Genomic DNA, 22,051 nt, shown 5'->3' with positions numbered 1-22,051 from the left:
CCCACCCGTTCTGACAGTCCTGTATTTTAATAGTTTCTCTCGCTCCTTTCACTCTAAGCGCGGTTTTTGTTTTTGTTTAACACCACACCTCGGTCAGCAGACTCCACCACTCTCAACTCCCACATCGTGAATCACATCAACATGGATGATGCCAGATGCGCTGAAACAAATGTGTGACGTCCCAACCCGCACACTCCGACTAACAGGTAAATCCATGTACTCCACATGGAAACCCAGGCTGCACACTTAGCTCTTTCCCTAAGCCCCGCCACTCATAGATTGCTCTTCTCAGTTAAACCTTGGCCAATTGATTCCAGCCAATAGTGTGCTGTCAGTACTTTACTTACTGCTCAATCTCACTAACCTGACATTTATGGTGCACTGATTGGCCTCTGTCAGTGGTGTGGGTTGTAAATTCACTTTGAAAAGCTTTGTGTTAACAGCCTTCAACCAGGCTCCAAGAAGAGTACGAACAGGCAGCCTGACAATTGCTCGACCTCCTGCCCTTATTACAGTGAGTAAATCAGGGTTTGAGCCATTAGGCTGGAGCCTGGGGCCTACACAAAAAGGACTGACATGACGAAAGGTCAACCTCTGTCACACATGTGTAACAATTTGGATAATGGAATTCTGTAACTTATCTGAGCGAGGTGGCAAATGCTTACAAGGAAAAGTATATTCTGCTCTGGCTTCTCTGGCTTTTATGCTAAGTAGTTATACTGGAGTCTGTATTTCTTGTGTAAATACACAAGGAATGTCTGAACTCATGAAACCTTGGAGTATATACAATTCTAAATAAGAGAGCGAGACAAGCTCATGGTGGTTCTATGTGCGGCATGCTTTAGAACACAAAATGTTTTTCTCACCAATGTATTTACTCTCTACAACACTGATTATATTCATCTTCTGAGAACAGGAGTTTGATATTGTGGACGTGATTCCCCAGCTAACTAATATGCAGTTTTTCATATTTGTCTACAATAAAAAAAATTTATATCCATCATATTGTACTACAACTATGTGATTCTTGGGTAACACAATAGATTTTTCTCAGATAATTAAAACTGCCTTACTTTACACAGTGAAATAAGAAGCCTCCCCTGCAGGCTTCTCAAGCCCAGTGTTACCATAACCACATTTCCATCAGATCGCTTGCTTCCATGCAGTGACTGAGGGAAGATGATTTCACCTGTCCAGTAACCACCGAGATTCGGACCTTAATTTCTATACCATACTTTTAAATCAGTGTGGAAAAAGAAAAAAATTACACGATGTAAGAAAATGTGCAGTATGGACCAAGGAATACTTGTGAATTATTTTCCTCATGTGGACAAAATGCTATCAATAAAAGAAACCGTCTGTAAACAACTGATAAAGTGAACTGACTAATGAGAAAAATAGTCCTGTGATACAGAATGCACAGCCTTTATAAAGTGTTCCCAACCAAAGCACTGCAGTGTCACACAGTTGGATAAAACATCACTAACACGAGAATTTCCAAATGGCATCTGTAATTTAAAAAAGAGACAGAGAGTATTTTTGGACTTAGAAAACTAAGGGTGGCATTGTGCAGGGTGATACATAAACCAAAAGCACCAGGATTTTAAATGGACCTTCTCAAAGCCAACAAAAAGTACTAAGTTTTGATTTTTAACACAATGCTGGAAACCATTCCAAGAGGTGGCAGATGGTTTTACAGTTTCTGTAAAACTACAAAATGCTCACACTCTATCAAATAGGCACCACTATAAAAGACATCTTCAAATCAAATGAGGCAAAGCCAGAGAGATGCACCAGCTGTTACACTGCATAATTTAAAACATAATAGTAACATTACTATGGTTTATTTTTAAGGGGAAATTATTTAAATTTCATGAAACTGACATATTCAAAACCAAGCTGACAGGCAGTCTAGTATATTAAATGATAAAAACTGCTGAGAAATACAATTTTTACTTCAATATAGCTGTGACAGCCACATCATTCTATCCCCTGGTGTTTTGGTGAATCCAGCCAAAATGAACCAAAGTCTACAAAGCAAGATGTGGAGTATACAGTTACAGTACTATCACTGGAACAAGCTCCTAATTTAAAAATAATTTTTTTCTACATCTAAATATATACAAGTGAGTACAGTACTATATATACACGGAATTGGGTCATTTATAAAAATATATATAATACATTTAAAATATGAAATCAATTTATTTTCTTCTAGTACCAATTACCTATGATGGTTTTGAAATATAAATATTTAGCAATGTGTAATATAGTTTTGATATTGGTTTTCATTAAGATCTTTTGACCTAAGCTAAATGGTAATGATGAAAAATAGACCATTTGCTTAAAAGCAAAACCCTTATTAAATCTAAAATATTATGGCACAAAATCAAACCACAAAAAGGACCCCATTATGTTATCCTTTGATTTTTTTTAAGAAAAATCATGCAGGTTCCCACAGAGTGCAAATGAAAATGAGACACTCAAATCTACCTAGGCAAGGAGAAGACAGCTTCTGTAAAATTAAATTCCATGCTAGTACCTTCACTATAATCTTAACAAATCACTACATTATTTCAATTAGCAGAATAATGTTTCTAGGGTGAAAATAAGTGCAATTTATTTCATCATTGTTGCTAAAATTTCTTGTCAAATAAGACTTTGAGTTGAAAGGCTTGAGTAATTCTAGCCTATCTTAAACCACAACTTTATTTTAAACTTCTGTATTTTATTCCAATAGAATTTTAAGTATATACTGTGTACATTCCTCAGGTCCAGTCATATTAAATTCTGATGTTAAGCAGAAAGGGGAAACCATATGCAACTAGATTAATTTATCTCAAGGGAAAAGGGGCACATTAATAATTTAGATAATGTTTTCATATATGTTAGAATCAAATGTGCCTTTTAACTTCTTTATTAGAAAACAGATTAGGATAAAATTATCTCGCTCTCATCAATAAGACCTAACTGCTGAGAAAGTCTCTGTTTTCTTCGCAAAACAGTCAGGAAGATTTTTCCCATTATATCCAACTAGCTAGAAATGTATCCTGCATCCAAGTTTTACTGGAATAAATGCATGTGACTAAAGTGCATAATGGTTTAATGCACCCTGTAATGTTTTGTTTTAAACTGAGTTTATTATTTTTAAAATTCTGATTCTAAAAGAAAATGGCCAAAAAAAATGACTAATTACTTGGCTTTTAGAGTGCTCATCTCTTTAACTTACCCCCCCCAAAAAAAATTACCTTGGCTTATGGCTAAAAAAAAAGAAAAATTCTTAGAATTTCTCACAAACACCCCAAAGTGTCAAAATATACTGAAGGTAGTAGAATGAAAGTTCACTTTCTCTAAATCGCTGTGTTTTGAAGAACCAGAATTATACATAAAGAATATATTAACTAAACAATGATAGCACCCTTACAAATCAACCAAGCAAGCTCCCCGTGGCTGATGTATGTTAAATATTAAAGTCATTTTTCTACAAAGAAAATAGACCTTTTAATGATTAAACAAAAGGAGTAACTAAGGTGAATCTGACTGTTTCCGTAATAAGTCTTCATGTGTACAACATAATAAAGTACAACCATACTAAAAACAATGAACTGTAAATGGAAATAAAAATTCATCATCTACTTAGAAACAGTGATGGCAAAAGATTAGCAATCCATTTATGGTATAGAAATAATGATAAATAACCCAGGTAAGATCTATGAGGACCTAAGTATTGAACTCTAAATATAAAGACATATCTTCAGCAAATGACTTGAAAAAATATGATGAAGAGAAATAATTGCAGTTATGACTTTTAAAATTATATACTAATTATTTAATTGCTTTTAGCAAATGACTTCAAAAATATGAAGAGAAACAACTGCAGTTATGACTTTTAAAATGATATAGTGATGATTCAATAGCTTTTAATTTTTTAAAAACCTGCTTTACATCAACCCAATATTCTAGAAGATAATCTAAAAGAAAGAGTAGATAATTATTACATGAGTTGTTAAACAATTATCGCCAAAAGTTTCCTACAGATCTACGGTATATTCCAATTACTAATTTCTTCTAATAGAATTAATACGATGATAAAAAAAAATTTTCACAGTAGAATTTAGGTCTGAAAGGAAAGACAAAAATTTAAGGAACAAATCCAATATTTAGACTCCTCTGTTATAAATCTAACTGAATTCAAATAGTCATGCTTTATAAGAGTAATAAATCATAACATTTTTAAAAAGTAAAAATAAATTCATACTTCATCTCTTAAGAATAACTATACTAATAAAAATCTAAAACCTATTAAAGAAAGTGTTTTATCTTACAAGTGGCCATAGTCAAATTTTATATGATCTCTCAGGAGACTGATACATATCGTAAGGCTAAAGCTTTAATGTTCCTTCAATCCCCCAAATGTATGTTATTCTAAGTGTTGTTACAGATGAGAAAAATAAATAGATCAAGTATGTGCTGAATTTGGAAGTAGGGGCTTGTCAATCATTCAAGCATGCACCCAGACACCCAGAAAATCTTTTTATAACACAGAAAAAATTTTATGAACCCCCCACATACTCAGCCCACATATCCAAAACAACAGGTAAAACTCATTTTGTATCTACTAAAACATCAACAACAACAACAAAAAAAGGTTATATTCTCTAGTTTCTACAACAGAATTTTAACTTCATCAAGGTGTAAAACAAAAGTTCCACAGTTTTCAATGTTAATATATATTAATATACTCTATATGTGTAGTGGTTTCTTGCCAACAGCCCAATCATTCAAAGCCTGGTAGATAAAAAAAACAAAAACAGGAAACTAGGAGCTTTTTTTTCATGCTTATAGCTTTGTCCCCTGGCACTCTAAAAATAGATGGGCACTAAACCCAAGGCATTGGACGGAACTAAAATAGTGTAAAGAGTGTTCAGTTTTAACATTTTCACGTAAAGCAAATCTGTACCACTGAACAATTACGTCACAATTTTCCCAGAAAAGTATTGGCCAACCTTCAACTGGACGGTATCAGAGTTCCCAATAACGCCAAGGGAACATGAAAAGTGCCTAGAAGTGTTTTATAAACTTTAAACCACAGTGGAGTTACAAACTAATTAGAAACAAAATCAACTAGCAAATGTTGCAAAACCAGATGCTTTGGTAATTTCTCACTTGCCAGTTTTTCTTATCCAAAAGCTCTAACTTCTAATCTACTTCTGTATAGCAAGCCATTTTCTCCTTCCCTGTTTTCCTTTAAAAATTTCTGTTAAAATAAAAAAGCACAATTTGGTAACATAAATATATCCAACTTTTTTCTTCCCCCCTCAATCAGGAATCCTATCCTGAAAGATGAAAACTGGACAGTTGTTTTCCAACAATAGTTTGAGAGTGAAAAAAGATGGAGCCTGAGAGCCTGAGCATTGTGCCCCAGCAGGTAAATGTGTTGGCTGCCATATTGCTATCTTGGGCTGCTGGACTGTGGGCACAAACACTCAGCTCATCACCCATCAAAGGAGCCTTTGCAGACACAGACCTCATCACCTAATTCTCAATACAGTAGTTATGTGAGGGTTCTGGGGACCAGGTCTGTCTTTCACAATACTGTATATCCAGGGCCCAACATAGTGTTGGTCAGAGCAGGTGCTCAGCAAAAATGTGAGTGGATTATTGAGTCCCATGAGTTTTATTTGGTGAAGATGATGCAGCTCACAGTGAAAAATGACTACCTTGACAGGACACTTAGCCAAGTGTGAGGGTCAAGCTGCTGCAAAAATGACCCATAAATGGAGTCCTGAGGTCCATACCAACTTGGACCCCAGCATTTAAAAACCTTTCTTTTTTACCTATTCCCACTCCATTATATTACTCGTCACAGTTACTCAAATTTATATATTGCTTAAGGGTACGACTTCTAGAAGGAGCCCTGGCAGTACAACGGTTAAGTGCTCAGATGCTAACTAAAAGGTTGGTGGTTTGAACGCACACAGCAGCTCCCTCAGAGAAAGACCAGCAGTCTGCTTCGGTAAAGACTACAGCCAAGAAAACCCTATGGGAGAGTTCTACTCGGTCACATGGGGTCACTATGAGTCAGTATCAACTCAACGGCACCCAATGACAACATGGTTTCTAGCATCTTGTATTTCATAAATAATTCTTTACCAGTGGAGGAGTGGCTAAAATTGGTGGGGGAATTAACCAATGATAAGAGTCTCTCTGTTCAAAAGTAGACCTCAATAATCACCCATGAAGGTTTACGAGAAATCATAGGTTAACATCCTTCTATCAGGTTGTTTACTTTTAAATAATAGTATCAGATAAGACTGTGCCATTGAAGTATTATCATCAACTGGGTGGCACAGTGGTTAAGAGCTTCGTTGCTAACCAAAAGGTTGGCAGTTTGAATCCACCAGCCACTCCTTGGAAACCCTACCCGGCAGTTCTACTTAGTCCTGCTGGGTCACTATGAGTCAGAATTGACTCAGGGGCAACAGGTTGGGGGTTATATCAAAAGTGCTCAGAGTTTTTTGTTTGTTTTGATTTACTATCTTTTTAAAGATTGCATAATTTTGTCAGAGAAGAAACAGAATTTGGGGTTTCTGATTCACAATATAATTCACGTACTTTGAAAGTTGTGAAACACGTTGCAGTCTTCCACATGTCAGTGTTTACAAAATTGTTTTTATCTGAGAAAATGAGCCGGACTCCTCTTTCTCCTGGTCATGTCAATGTTCCTCCCTGCCCAGGCCACAGAATCACAATGAATGAACTTAGAATGAGACGTAAAGGTCACCCAGCTTACACTCCAATGCCCAACCTCCTCTGCTCCATCTCCTCATTTGGCTTCTCATGTTCTCAAGATCCAGGGAGACAAAAGGGTCAAATCCATTCCAGATAAAATAAAGGCAAGTTAAGGTGACTCCATCTTCAGAAACCTGTCGGCCCTGTGTTTCTGTCTGCGGGGCTGTTGCTCTGTGGCCTCCTTACTGTAGGTACTGCAGACACCAAGCATTTGCAAGACTAGGGAAATCTATCCTCCACTACCCTCTGGAGACCAAAGGGAGCCTCTCCCCGAGTTAGTGACCCATCTAGGGCCAAGGCTCTGTGCTGGCCAAGCTTCCGGCCTGGTAGTAAAGTGCTGCGAGCCAAGCGACTTACCTCCCAGAGATGTTGCGTGTTCCTCACGGTGCCCGCCTGCACCTTCTCCGGGGACAGGAGCACGCCCTGGAAGGGCCCGATCCAGGTGCCCTGCTGAATCCTCTGCGCCGCGCAGATGCCGTAGGCCAAGCCGGGCACGGTGCTAGTGCACAGGCACACCTCCCGCGGCAGGTCCCGCAGCCACTCGGGCAGCTCGGGCGGGGGCGCAGCAGCCGCGGCGCTGCTGGTGCCTACGAGCCGGCGAAGCGAGTGCAGCGGCCCGTGCATGGGGCACTCACCGTTGCGGTTGTCCGCGCACATGTCGCAGCCTGCGGGGACACATGGGAAGAGGGGAAGGAGAGAGTTAACCCGGCCGCCCGGGGTGGCCCCCCCGTTTAAGCCCCCGCTGGAGAACTGAATCCCTGCCCAGGTAAACGACCTACGGGGGAGATGGCGCCTTCGGGGCGCCCAGGCCACAGGTGGGAAAGGCCCGAACCAGAGCCACTGCCTTGGAATTCGCCGCATCCACGTCGGCCTGGAACGGAGGCGGGACGCCGGGTGCCCCAAAAAGCCTCCCGAGCTGGGTGGGGATGGCGTCTTTACCCTCGCCGCGGAACCGACGGCTCGCGGTTTCCTCTCTTCCCTTCTATCTCTCGCTCCCTCCGACCCTCTCACCCCTTCCGCGGTTTCTGTCAGGTGTTTATCATCGCTGTACTACAACGAAAAATCCCGTCTCTTGCCTAATTTGATATATCGGGAAGATTTTGCATTGGTCGCCTGGGTGTTTGATTTTCCTCTTTTTACATTTAAGGAGGAGAAATTTTAGTCATTTGGGCAGGTAGACGACCCGTATGACGCGAGGCGCGGTTCGCATTCTTCTCCACCCGGGTACGCGACGGTATCTTCCACCGCCTCCCCGGCGCCCGCGGGAGAGGGCGGAGCGGACCTGGGGCTCCGGGGAAGGCGCGTCCCCGCCGAGCGCCTGGCCCCGGCCGCGGAGAGCGCGTCCACGCTGCGATCCCTCGAGTGCCCGGTCAGCGCCCACTGCGGGCGCTCCTGACCGAGCGAGAAGAAATTTGCTGTTCTGGCGGGTTTGATTGTGCCTGTGCTCGCGTGCAAGCTCTTCCCAGAAGCCGAAACGAACAGCAAATTTAACGATCGGGGTAATGGGTCTTTAATGATCAGGGTGATGGTTCAATGGAGACGGCCTCAACTCCTGCCTCGACGGTTGATGCCGAGGCTAAATGCTCTTATCTTTGGCTACAAACTGAGTGCGTGCTGTTGCTGAAGCCATCTCTCTCCGACGCTTCCTAGAGAGCCCGCGCGCGAGGGGACCCTCACCCCCACCCCTCCGGGCTGGGCGGCCGTAGGCACCCAGTGTTCCTCAACTCGAATTGAACGAGAAGAGGCGGGGCGGCCGCGCTGTCCGACCGCAGCGCCCTCCAGGTTATTAATGGATCTGGCGGAGCCGCCGTGTCTGCGCCCTAGCCCGCGGGACCTGCCCCGAGGAGGCGACCTCGGCGCCCGCCGGCGCGACCTGGCTTCCATGGTCTAGCCTTCCAGGGGCGCCGCAGCGCCCCCGCGCACCGGGGCCCTGTGGACGGGTCTTGACGTCGGGCAAGCCAGGACTGGCGGAACCGGTAACAGCTGGGCACCAACAGGTGCGCCCGTGCAGGGCAGCGGGTGGCCATTGAGGCCTCCGAGCACCTGCGCCCGGCCTCGGTCGTAGCCAGGCCTGGTAGATCATCCGGGGTGTACCCCATTGGTACCGAGGAGGCCGAAATGCCCAAAGAACTTGTAACAAAGTGTCAGTGAGTAACCTTCGACAAAGGAACACCGAATCGCAACCCAGCATGGCGAGCGAACCCTCGTTTCGCCGTTTACTTCACAGCGAGCAAAAGGTGGCTATGTGAGCATCCTCTCTGCGTCGAGGCGGGCTACGGCCCCGCGCAGCTATGCCTTCCCCTCCTTCGGCTATTCCTCCCAAGAGAGTGGCAGGGGAAGACGGGACTTTCCTATGACAGAAGCTTCTTGGAGGTGTCCACAGGTTCTCAGCTGAAAAGCAACAACTTGTTTCTGTAGATCATGAAGTATCCACGCCTCTGGGCCTCCCTCACACAAAAAGCCCCCTCTGTCAGCAACACAAACTATATAAAAAGTGTCAGATTCTGTTTTTCACCCTAAGGCCTAGCTGGGAATATTCTCACCCTTCTCCACGTGTCAACTTCTTCTCTCTCAAGCTTTTGATTGTGAAGGGGGGGGGGGAACTCAAGCCATAAGAAGAAATGGAAAGAGACAATAAAAACTCACAATTATCAAGTGCTTACTATGATCAGGCACCTGTCTTTATCCACACAATTACCATATTATCTAATTATCTTGATTTCCATTTTGCCTATGAGCCAATTTAGGTTTCAGGAGTGTTGTAACTTGACCAAGGACCAGAAGCTAGAAAGTGACAGGAGAAAGGATTTACAGTAAGGCCTGCCTGACCCCAAAGCCTCCAAACCCAGAGATCTAGGAAGACTGATGAAAGCTCAGAGACTTTTATATCCGAACTCATGACTCAATCAATTGAACTGAAATATTTTACTGAAGTAACTATTTTGGAACCATGAAAAAATGTTGTAGCATGATTGAGTTACAGAGATTGCTCTACTCCTCCACCCTCCCACCTTCCCCCCCCACTCCCCTCCCACCCCCGCCACTGAGGTTTGGGGGGGTTAAAGTAAGAGAATGAATGAGAAAGTAAATAGCTAAAGTTCATAATTTTGAATTTTAGTGCCTAACATCAAAGATGGCCTTTCGGCACCTTAGCAAAAATAGCTAAAAACAAATGACAATAAGCAAAGGCAATATGCCATGAAAATAAAAATAAATCACCCCAGGGAGTTGCTTAACTGACCTTCCCTTTTTGGTTCACTCAATGAAGCAAAGGGTGAGATGCAAGAGCATTTAGTATTCACTCACCCAACAGTTTGGACCAGAGATGTCAATTTCTGGCACCTCCACAACATGTAACATCACACCAACTACATCAGACATAAAATAAGGAACAAAAGTACCAACTTCAGCCACTACCCCACAGACAAGAAACATACTTCCAATATTTGTAACGTGTGCAGTTAAAACAATGGTTGAGTCCTTTCTCTTCAGAAGTTATCTGAAACCCTCTTCAACTTACTAAGTTTCCTTTGTTTCCACTAAGTGTTGAAAAACTTAATAGTAGCATTTTGCACAGTGAAAAACTGAAGTTCCGTCAATATCAGGAAGTCTATTAGGTCCACAGCAAAATAGGTAAGGCCACTCTAATTAGACAACCCAATGTGAGTTTTCTCAATTTGTAAGACTTCATGCTATATCAAAATGTTCTGCCAGGAAAGTTGACCAATTGCCATCAAAATGCACGTTATATTCTAATGCTATTGTTTTGTAATACATAAAACCTGAGCAACTGAAAGCATTTGGCTTCTGACGAATGTGTCAATCCCAGAGGAGCTTGAGGATGTTTGAAACAAGTAACTTATTACTTGAGGTTTACAAATATGAACCAAGTGTACATTCTAACAGAGTGTACTCTAGCCAGTGAACCATAAACACCTACATGAAAAGGTTTGAGAGAGAAGTGGACTAGATGCCCAAATTAGACATATAAATTATATATTTAAAGTATATGTATTCAAAGCATGCCAGGCCAAGCAATACTCAAGTCTATTGGTATTTATAGAGGAGACAAATAAAATGTTCCCAGTTTCTCTTAAAATCAGAGAGTTTTTGTACAAGTTCATAATTGTCATTCATAAAGAGTTTCCTATATCTGTGAGAAATATTTTCATATTCTCCAAACAAGATACTTGAAATGCCATTTTAGCATAAGGGAATATAAGAGATCACTGTTGATTTTCTATCTTGAATACATCTGTTAATCCTGTCTGTGTCCCTGGATAAGGGAAGGGAGTATCATTAGGTCAGACCTGTTCACCTACTGGCCTCGAAAGACCAGGCCAAGTGGAGTGGGGAGCTGACTTTCACTCTCCATTTTATACCCATCTGTATTTTGAAGCCCTGGTGGTGCAGTGGTTACTTGCTGGCTGCTAACCGGAAAGGTCTGCCGTTTGAACCCACCAGCTGCTCGGCGGGAGAAAGGCTTGGCAGTCTGCTTTCCGAAAGATTTACAGCCTTAGAAGCCCTATAGAGCAGTTCTATTCTGTTCTACGGGGTCGCTGTGAGTCGGAATGCACTCGACGACATTGGGTGGGTTTCTGTATCGTTTGAATGTTTACAAGTGCTTGTACTACTTCTGTAACTTAAAACGGATATACTATATCTTAAAAGAGACAACGTAGGCCATGGTTTTCCTTTCTGGGATTTCATTTCTCGTTCTAGCAAAGGGAAAATATAAAATGTTCCAGGGCTTTGGATGTCTGTGGAGGCCGACAGGCGCGTGTGGACGCAAGCGGAGTCCCAGACCGGCGGGGAGGGTACGCCACGCCGGCCCTTCGCCTGCCCTCACCCGCCCTCCCGCTAGGAAACCAAGGAACAGCTGAAAAGCTTGCCTTTCGGCCTGGGCGGCGATACCCGCTCGGGCTGTAAATCCTCCACGACCGCCACCTAGGTCGCGGCAGGCAGTTCCACAGGCCAAGCCCGGCGAGGTTGGCGCTCATCGATCCCCATCTAGCGCCGTGGCCCCAGGAGTGCCGCCTGCTGGCAGCCCTGCCGCACAGCGCCGCGTGCGTCCTGGGCGCAGGCACAGGCCATGGGGTCGCCGGTTGGGGGTGGAGGTGCTCCGCGAGCCCCGAGTGGGGCCGGCTGAGCGCGGTGTCCGGAAACCTCCGGCCCTAGGGTTCGCGTCCCCGGGCCTCCAGCCTGCGTTCCACCTCTGCCCTGCTTGTGCCTTAGGCTGGATAAGATGGGGGGCCGGGTAGGGGGATACTGCAAAGAGTGGGGCGCTCAGGCCGGCAGGAGGCCTCCGCACCTAAGACTGCGTTTTGAAGGCCTCGTCCGCTTCCTTCCAGAGAAGGGCTCTCTTCCAAGATTAGGCGTGGCCGCCGCCACCCACACTCCGAAGTCCCCGCCGCGCACCACCGTCCTCACCACCCATTCCATGAGGCAGATATATTCCAGACCCCCGGAGAGGGTCTAAAAGCAGATCCAGAGGCTAGGTGGGTTAGTCCCGCCACCAGTCCCCGCGAGGCGGTCCAGCTCGCGAGGAACTTTCTTGAGGACTCTGCGCGAGTTGAAAGCTCAGCGCCAATCGCAGAGGCGCTGGGCTTTTCCTGCGGAGTCTGGCTGCCGGCTACGCCCTGGGACCAAGAAGAAGAGACAAAAAGAGGAGGGAGGGAAGAAATGTGGATTTTGTCGCCCAATGACTGTATTAATAAATTAAATTGGAGCTCCAGTGTGTGAGGGTGAGAGAATATTGCGCAGAGATAAACCTCGCCAGCCCCTGCCCCTGCGAGGCCGCCATATACAATGCAGAGATGATGAATAGGAGTCGCGAAAGGAGATCGAAGGGTCTGGGCTGGCTCCACTCTCTCCTACAAAACTATAGGGCAATTAATTGTGGCTTGTCCCCTCATCCTTCATCTCCTAGTGGCACATATCGATGGAGATTACTGCTGATGGACCATTTTATCACCTTAAATAAACAGTCGCCACCTCTTCTAACCTCGATCTAATATATGGCTCTATGTTCAGTTTCAGGGCGCTAGATAACGAATGATGTAAAATAGCTAAATCGTGTGTTACAGGATAGGGCTGGGCTTGAACACATAAAACACAGAAAAGAGAAAAAGAAAAATAGAACAACGCAAAAGCCAATGCCGAGCCTCTCTCCCCAAGGACCAGGTCTGAAATCTAAGTTGCTCACAAGCCATTGACCGCGGGGCCGTTGTGTAGAAGGGGCGCAGAGGATGTGCCTCGGTAGCAGAGTCTGCTGTTAGGCCACTGGGCTCAAAGCTCCCGGATAGATCCACGATTTCAACAGGGTGGGAAGAAATTGGAGGAAAAAGGGAAAAAATAGTTATCCTCCTTTGTTATCTCTTTCCGCCCCCAAAGTACTCGCCTCTCAACTGGACAAACTAGGGTTGGGTCCAAATTTCCTTCTCCGATACCCCCCCCCCCGCTCCGCCCCTCTCCCCCTCCCCCCGCCCAACACTTGGAAAGCCAACGCTACCAGCGCGAGTCTGTAGCCCTGCTTGTACGCCCGCTCGCAAGCCAAGGCTGCTCCCGGCGCTGTTCCTTGCGTTGCAGGGCTCCCCTAAGTCGGGAGGAGACAGAGAGGCCCCCGCTTCCCAAAACTGCACTCTCCGCAGAGTGACCCTGGTGGGCTTAGCTATCACATCCTTTCCAGATAGAAGAGAGGTACACCTTCACCAAAAAAAAAAAAAAAAAAAAAAGTATGAAAAGCTAATTGGATCAGCAGAGACAATCTGGGATCAAACGCCAGGCGCGAACCCGCGACTGCCTCTTGCTACCTTCCAAAGGCAGCGACAGGGTCTCAGACAACTCACTAACTCACAGAACCCGGAGAGAGGCCACTGCGACAGAACCTGACGGAATCAGTGGCTTCAGGGAACCCAGCAGCAAATGAGGGCAGTAATATAAGGCATCCCCCATTTATATTACACAACGCACCACTTGACTTTAAAGAGAAGAAGAGGCAGCTAAGTATTCAGAGCTTCAGTGTAAAGTGTACTTCACTCATAGAATACATCGATGGATACGAGTTACGTAACAGGGATATATTGGGAGAGTTCCCACGAGCTAAGTTGTACAGTTTCTGCTGTTTTCTTTTCTTTTTTTTTTGTGGAAGAGAGCTACAAGCCCCTTCATTATGGCATTTGCCATAGATGACAACAAAGTATCAAGGCGATAAGAGTGTTTCTGGGTTCCTTTTTTTACAGAGCAATATTGTCATGAATTGCTGATCCCAGGCAAAGTTACTCTCCTATGGCAAAGGGAGAAATAGGAAGTCCATTTCTTTGCCTTGTGAGGAAAAAAGAGTGATTCAATGCCCATTTTAAATACAAAGTGACAAAATGAAGCAATACTGAGAGGTTATGTCAGAGAACTCTTTTAGAGAGGGATGGCAAAAGACTAAAAGGAAAACTAGGAAAATCGATGCATAATAAATTAATAGGTGCTTCTCCCCCCCCCCACCCTCCTCACCCATATCCAACATGGAAATAAGGAAAAGCTTCTGTTTTTCATAGTCTTTCAAGTAACAAACATACCAACTTCGCCTGCAAAGGGAGAAAAAAAGTTTCTCAACCTTTGCATTTCTGATTTGTTTTGATCACTTATTTAGATTAAACTCAATCACTTTTTATTTCATCTTTGTAAAACACGTTATGGTTTCAAATACGTGCCTACATTTGCCCAGAGAAATACCTGAAACAAGGAGAGACCTCGTCTCCTAGCATTACACAGCGCTACCTCAGCTTTCCATTTTCTTAATTGCCATTTAATTAGTAAGCAACGTGAGGTGTAACTCGAATAGCACGATCTGATTTCCTTTCCCTTCTCTCATCTCCCCCGCACTTCACACATTAAAGCAGTCCAGTCGATTCAAAATGAGCTATCAGAAGATTAACACAATAAGAGTAATTTAAATAAAATCATAATTCATTTCCTCCAGCCAGAGGAAAAAAGTTACCTAGGCTATAAACTGGTTCAATAGCCATATATTAATTAGGAATCTATCCCAATTCCTTCTCTGATTAATCTAGGTTTTCTCTTAGTGAACATGCATTAAATCTTAAGATTGCACTATAAACAATATAGGGAGCTCAGCTAGGGCTTTGGGGTGCACTGCTGGTGTCTTTTCCACTACTGATTTAATTCAGAAGAGAAACTGCAAGCTTAACGAAGCTCTTCTAGCTTGCAATGATGGTATTTAACTTAATGGCCTCTTTCAAAGCATTTTTTATCTTTTTATTTCACATTTTTAAAGAACTGCTTTGAAAAGCAACGCATACAAGTAATTCCATAGGAGATAAGCATTTTTGAGGTCCATCAAGAAAATATAATTTTATAAGATTTTCTGAAATACAAATCTTCTTAACTACAGAACAACCTAGTGTTTAAAATCCCATTTTAACCAGTACTTTATCCTCAGACTATAGAAAGGAAAAAGTAAACACAACTATTCTTTTTTGGTAATAATTATCCTTATCGCAACAATTATCTCCAATAATCATAAAGAGATTACTACACTTCATTCCCTAGGCCGATGCCCAATGTCTTTTCATCAGAGAAACTTTGGAAATTCTTTAAGTAGCTATAACCTGAAATTATTTTGGTTTTACACCGAATTAAGAAGTTCATGGAGGAGTGGTAGACATTCTGCAAGAAGAGACTTCCTTAAAATAGAATAATAACAAATATCTAGTTTAGCTTTTCTCATACACTTATACAGAAGCTAGATGAAGCAATAAGATGGTGAAAATAGCTGGATGAATGTTGATCTTTCAAATCTTGTATTCCTTTCAACCTTACTCTCTTAACCTGCTTTAATGTTATCTCCACAGGTCTCCGGAAGTATATTTAGCACTTTTAATGTCCCAAAATGTTAGGTGTAAACATATCACAACTTCGGAAATTACCAAAAAGAAGCAGATATAAAGCAATACACATTCTTGGTTTTCATTAGTTTTGCTTTAAACCTCAAAGCGCAATTGTATTTGTGATATGCGTGTGAAATTAATACAGGAAATAAAGCTAGACGATCCTGACGTTTAATTAGGCATTTGCCATTTAGTTGGCGGAAGAGAGGAGCAAACTTTTTTTATTAAATACTATGCCTCTCTAATTTTTAAAAATAAATAAATAAACCAACAAGCGTGGCTATGAATCGCGAACACTGGCAGCGGAGTAGGATACGCGATCTGCAGGGAACGACCCTGTTCTGAAGTCGGAAATCCCTAAGCAGAGGACACTTTTTTTTTTTTCCTTTCAAGATAAATAATAGACCTAAGAATAATGCCTGCCTGCAGGGAGAGACTGACCCAATGTCATCCAGAGAGTTCCGGGCAGTCCGCAGCTCCTGGCCTCTCTTTGGTCAACCCCGAGGCCGAAATAAGAGCCGACGCCGTTAACTTGAAAGGTTGGATGGAGAGAAGTAGAAACAAATCCTAGCCTTCCTGCTTCCCAGGAACGGTGAGAGTCTCTCCTTCGTCCCCCATTAGGCCCGCTAGTCCCGTCCCGGGGCACTCCCTGTCGCGTGCTGCCACGACCCGCCCCAGGCACTGTCCAGCGAGAGGATGGAGGTCTGTATGCCCCCATCTAGTCCAAAACGCTTAAGGCCACGAAGGAGATGAAGGGCGGAGGGAAGGTAACCCCGAGGTACCACCGGCCACCCCATCCATTCTCCTTTCTTCTCTAACGCTAGAAAACTTTTGCCGCGACAGGCTGGGAGGTCTGGGCCCGCGGCCTGGAACAGCGGGTCATCCCGTGTCACCACCGACCCGCCTCCCTGACCCGCGCCCTCCAGCGCCAGCGCCCGGGGAACGAGCGCGCCGGCTGCGGCTACGTACGGTTGTTGGGGTCGCTGGTGTGCTGGTTGAGCGGGATGATCTCCATGCGCTGCTGGCCGTACAGGTAATAGTCCAGCTCCTCCGCGCTGCAGCGGAAGCGCTGGGCGCTCCGACGATCCCCACCGCCGCCGCCGCATTTGGCGGGCCCTGGGCCCGAGGTGGCGCCGAGGCACAAGTCCTTGGGGGGCAGTGGCTCCGCAGCGACAGCGGCAGCGGCAGCGGCCAGAGGCGCGAACATTGGCAGCTGTGCTACGGGAAGGGCCGAGAGACCGGCCAGCGCGGCAGCGGCGGCAGCGCAGGATGAGGCCGAGGTGGAGGAGGAGGCAGGGGTAGAGGAGGCGGAGGAGTGCGACGAGGGCCGTGGGCGTAGGCTGTCCGGCGGGGGCTCGGCGCGCTCCGCCGGCGGCGGCGGCGGCGGCTGGAGAGGCTGTGGCGCGCCCAAGGGGCCCGCAACGCTGCCACCCTTGAGCGGGCCGCCACCGCCGCTGTGTGGGAAGAGTTGCTGCCAGTGCTGTAGATAAGCTGGGTCCACTTTGAGGAAGGCCGAACCGCCGGCGTCTCCGGGCTTCAGCATATCCGACGCCTGGAGCTGGGGGCAGAGGGTAGGGAGGAGGGGCGCGTAAGCCGGGCCTGGGGCGAAAGAGGCGGCGAGGGCGGCCTCCCGGACCCTGGAGCCAGCGCCCGAACCCGTTGACTCCGCCAGCTGCAGTCCGGCTCCGCGACTCCCGCCTCCAACTCCGCTAGGAGCAAAGTTTTCTCCGAAGCCACGGCGCCGCGCGGAAGAGCAGCGTGCGGCGTGCGCGGCGCCCTGCCTCGGAGCCTGCCTGCCGTGCCCAGCTCCCACCCTGCACGACTGGACCTCCCCTTAGGACTCGGCTTCAGAACCCAACTCCCGCCTGCAGCCAGCGCCCGGAGCCGACCCCAGCCGGAGTGGCTCAACGCCCGAGCCGCTTCGGCCTCCGGCGCCAGGAGGCGGGACGGTCTCGCCCCCCGCCCCCAGCCCGGGACCTCCAGCCTCCCAACCCAAGGGACCTAAAACTCATTCCCAACCCAGACAAACCTCGGTTTACCTGATAAGTCCGAGCCGCCAGCGGATGCGTGCGTGCTTGTGTCTCGGTGAGCGTGCGGGCGAGTGTGCGCCCTGGGAACGCTACATGCCTCTGAGCAACGCGGCAGGAGAGCCCTAGAGCTCGGGCCGCCCGGGACCCTCCCAGGCCGCGAGCGAAGGATGCGGAGGCCCACGGAGAGCGCGAGGAGAGCTCGGCCGAGGGCTCAGGAGCGGAGGCCCACGGCGAGCGCGAGGAGAGCTCGGCCGAGAGTTCAGGAGCGCGGGAGTATCTGGGCGCGGAACAGAGCCGCTTTGGGTTGCTGCGCTCGGCCGCCGCCCCGTCCCGGCTCCTCGACTCCACGCTCTGGCAGCCTCCCCGCTGGACACGTGGGTTTTACGACAGCACAAAATACAAGCGCGCGGGCGTGTGTGTGTGTGTGTGTGTGTGTGCGCGCGCGCGCGCGTGTGCGTGTGTGTGTGGATAGAGAGAGATGGGGGAGGGAGGTGGGAAGGCATGCAAGAAGAGCGAAGGGGAGGGGAGAGGGAAAAAGGAAGTTCTAACACGGCTGGATCCACATCCAGCCCGCGCGCCTCTCCCGCACAAATACCTGCTCCATCCCCTTAACCTCCACTTTTTTTGGCGTGACGTCTCCTGTTCGTCTGCTGTCTCTTTCTGCCCAGGACTTGTCATTTCTAGGTGCTCGCTCAGTGCCCTAATCCTGAAAGCAGAGGAAACGCGGAAAACAGAATCCATCTCCGCACGAGCTTTGGCGTCCGCGGCAGAGCTGGCGCGCGCGGCCGGGCGAGCGGACCGAGTCCCGGGACTGGGTTTGTGCTTTCGGCCACTCAGTTTTTCCTGGAGTGCTGCTGGGTGCCAGAGTCGACTCGCCGACCACGCAACCTCCTACATAAATCCTCAAGGGAGAAAAGTCGGGGCGGGGCGGGGCGGGACGGGTTGCGCACTGGAGTGAAACCTTCAGTAGGCGGCCGAGAAGGCTGCTTTGCTGAGCTGGGAGGCATGGGACCGAGGATCTCCAAAGGGTGACTGGTCTTGGTGGGACTCAAGCATGGCCGCGAGGCTGGGAGGCGGCTGCAATGGAGTCTGCACACTGTCTAGCGCTCAGCGATCCCCTCTTGGGTTGTGTTCCTGGAGACTTGCTCCCTCTCCTTGTTGGTACCCCGAGGCAAGTATCCAGAGCTACGTCTGGTGGCACAACTGCTTCCACACATGGGCTGTTTGCCTTTGACTCCCAGGGGCTGAGTCATGTGCAGATCTCTCGGCCCAAAATCTCGCGTCGGAAGTGCAGCAACTACCCCCTCCCCCTGCCCACCCCGGGGGCTTCGGGCTGCCCTTTGGTGCGTGGCCGCACATTCACAATTAGGCTCCAGTCTCCAGCTCCGCCTGGTATTCGAGGGTACTCGGCGAGGGAAGGGCAAGGAGAGGGTGTACGAAATTGACCCGTGGCTCAGGCGCTTTCCTCCCATCGGAGCTCCAAAAAGAAGAAATGGCATTTGTCTTTTCTCAAACAACCCAGTTTATTTGACACACGCCACTCTGAATAATTAATAGCCATTCTTTCCTGGTTTCACCTTGTTTCTTTTTGTCTCCGCACCACTCATTTTGTCTGAGCCTGGGAAATGCGGTGTTTAGATTTTGTCCCATTCTCACGCAGGATGCCTCAATGCTAGTTGGAACAGAGTTGGACCGAAAATGTTTTGACTGGCGTCGTTGTGACAAGGTCATCCGTCATCCCTAGATAGATTGATAGCACCTAAGTTTAAGGCAAACACCACGAGGGAAAAACCACGGTATCGTGGACCCCAGGCTAAAGCAAGAGGTCTCCGCCGGCATTGATCAACTCCACCAGAAGGGGAGAATGAAGTTCCAGGCCCGTTTCAATTAATCTGCTCCCAGAACTTCCTAAAAGTGTCAGGCCACGGGAGGAGGGACGAACTCTCTTTCTCACACTCCCTCGGCTCAGTGCTGACTTCTCCATCTGCTGGGAGAGACTAGGAGCGCTGGGGGGTGGAAGCCCCTACGCTGTGGCAGAAGCCCAGCCGCCCACCTCCTCGTTTCTGCCCAAGCCCGCTTCTTCCAAGCCCTCGATCCCCTAGGAATAGACTTCCCAAAGAACGCCCTCGCCGCCACCCCACCGCCCCACGAAAATCTCGGGGCTTTGAGATTCTGGTTACAGCAACTGCTCCTGAGGCCTCATGCCGCCCATACTGGGAAGCCTGGCAGTTCTCTTTTGATAAGATTAACTGTCGGGTTAGTGAGCGCTTGCGACATGCTAGGAGCGGGTAAGGGCTTCTTGTGCATTAGTCCGCCTAGCAACCATGCTGAAGAAGGCATTATCATTAGCAGCCATATTACAGATGGGAACACTGAGGCTCAGGAAGGTTAGGTAGGTTCCCCAAGGTCACGCTATTAATGAGTGATGGAGGTCGATTCAAACCCAGGTCAGTGAGGTGCGTGTCCACCCTAGTCAAACCTCTGCCAGTCCACTCAGGATTGACCTTCAGCAGGGTGTGGATGTGGGTGTGTGTGTGGGGGAACACAATGGAAGAGACTTGGTTGCTGCGGGGCCACGCAGAAGCAGAGACGTTAGCACAGCCCCACCTCCCATACCTGCGAATAGTGTCCCTGGCCCGCCAGATTCGAAGGCGTCCCGGAGGCTCAGGTCACACTCCAGGCGACAGGACCCCAGGGCCCAGAAGGCATAGGGACTTCGCATGAAGGAGGCAAGCGACTGTTAGCCGGGGACGCGCTGAGAGCCCGGAAGCCAGAGAGTGTGAGGAAAAGTTGAGAGGGGAGCGCAGCGAGAGTCTGGGCATCCCCAACCCCTCCCCAGAAGGCCTTTGGGGGCGGGCTTGCTCCGACCGTGACCTGGGGGAGGCTGGCGGGGCTGGCTGGGGCAGAGGTCTGCACAGTCCTCCCACCCCGGGGCGCACCACTGCCAGCGGCGCGGGCGGGGACGGCGGTAGTCTGGAGGCTTGACAGGCGCTGCGGGAGCCGCTTCTCCCTCAACTCAGCAGACCCTGGACCCCCTTGATCAAGAGCACCCTAACAGGTCTGGGAGGGGTTTAGAAAAGTCAGCCCACCGACCGCAAGGACACGCACCCCTCGAATCCGTCACCTTCTCTTCATTACTTACAAGATAACCGCGGAAACAAATCACTTCGACCACTTAGAAAGCGATCAAACCTTTATAAAAATCCTTCGCTCCCAAATCAATGGGCGAATATTTGCTGGGAATTTGTTCCAGAGGAATAAATAAGAAGCGTTGAGTGTATTAAATGCAAACGGGGGGACACGGTGGTGTTTTTCTTCATTGATTAATGACCTCTAAAATAAAACAAGTGGGAAGAAGAGCCAGGAGGATCGATAAATTAACTACCCAAATTCATCATTTTCTCAAGCAATTTTTTTCACTAAAATTATCCTCAGGAATCCCATTGTACCCTTAGCTCTGAGGGGAAGAGAAGAGCCAGAGGCCAGAGCAAACAGGGAAGAGCAGGAAGGGCAGGAGAACAAGAAGGGGATTCTGTCCGGGAGACCCTCTATCTGATTTCGTTTGACATACACTTAAAAAGTTTGCCTTTCGTATTAATTAATTTTTCCTGGTGGGGGAGGGGAACAAATGGTCGGTTGCATTTGACAGGACTCCAATAAAGGATTCAGCAGCTCTCCTCTCTGCCCTCGGCACTCCCGCTTCTAGGTTTAAGGTCACGGGTGGCTGAGTTAATAATTCATTAATATAGACATTTATTCAGAAGGGTTCTCTGAGATCCACTCTCCCAGCCTCCTCTCAGAGATTTATTTTCTGGGGAAATGGATGGGGAGAAGGGCTGCAGGTGAAAGGGGGGGGGGAAGGGAAATAGAAAGAAAGGTTGGATACAGCTAGGACAAATCATTCCTTAGCCAGATTAGTGAACAGGTCCCTTTAGCCTGCTGTGTCAAAAACCTGGTTAAAAATGTGGCATCCAAACAGCACAGGGACTCTGGCCTCCAGTGGTCCTTTCTCCTGCTTCTACACCTGTTCATTCACACTTGTGCAGAAAGCTCCTTTGCTCCAGGCTTTAGGAGCTGGGCAGAGTCACCTAACTGAGGGCCTTGACAAGCAGGCAAAGGGGAAGAAATCTCTGGAAAGAGAGCACTCTCTGCCCCACCTCTTTAATTTCCCAAAGGAGGAGCTTGGAAACTCACCCAGACCTGGACTCTAAAGGAAACCCCTCTCCTCGAGGCATAGGTAACTTCTAGTGCATGCTCTATCCCCTCAGAAATGAGACTATAACAAAAACAAAAACCCAAAAAATCACCGTTGCCATCAAGTCAATT

At 47.4% G+C, this 22,051-nt stretch overlaps 1 protein-coding gene across 1 annotated transcript in view; it reads right to left on the bottom strand.

The window, feature by feature from the left end:
• The window catches only part of PRDM6 (PR/SET domain 6), a 115,044-nt gene extending 97,806 nt beyond the window's left edge, over nucleotides 1-17,238 (bottom strand). Inside the window, exons 1-2 of the mRNA XM_004384278.1 lie at nucleotides 16,665-17,238; nucleotides 7,150-7,457 (exon numbers count right to left, since the gene is read on the bottom strand). Coding sequence (XP_004384335.1) covers nucleotides 7,150-7,457; nucleotides 16,665-17,238 — 882 coding nt within the window. The remainder of the gene's footprint in view (nucleotides 1-7,149; nucleotides 7,458-16,664) is intronic.
• Between the last annotated feature and the right edge of the window lie 4,813 nt (nucleotides 17,239-22,051).

Source organism: Trichechus manatus, unplaced genomic scaffold (assembly GCF_000243295.1).
Source record: "Trichechus manatus latirostris isolate Lorelei unplaced genomic scaffold, TriManLat1.0 scaffold00121, whole genome shotgun sequence".
NCBI classification, from domain to species: domain Eukaryota; kingdom Metazoa; phylum Chordata; class Mammalia; order Sirenia; family Trichechidae; genus Trichechus; species Trichechus manatus.
This window is presented reverse-complemented; position numbering and strand designations above follow the sequence as displayed.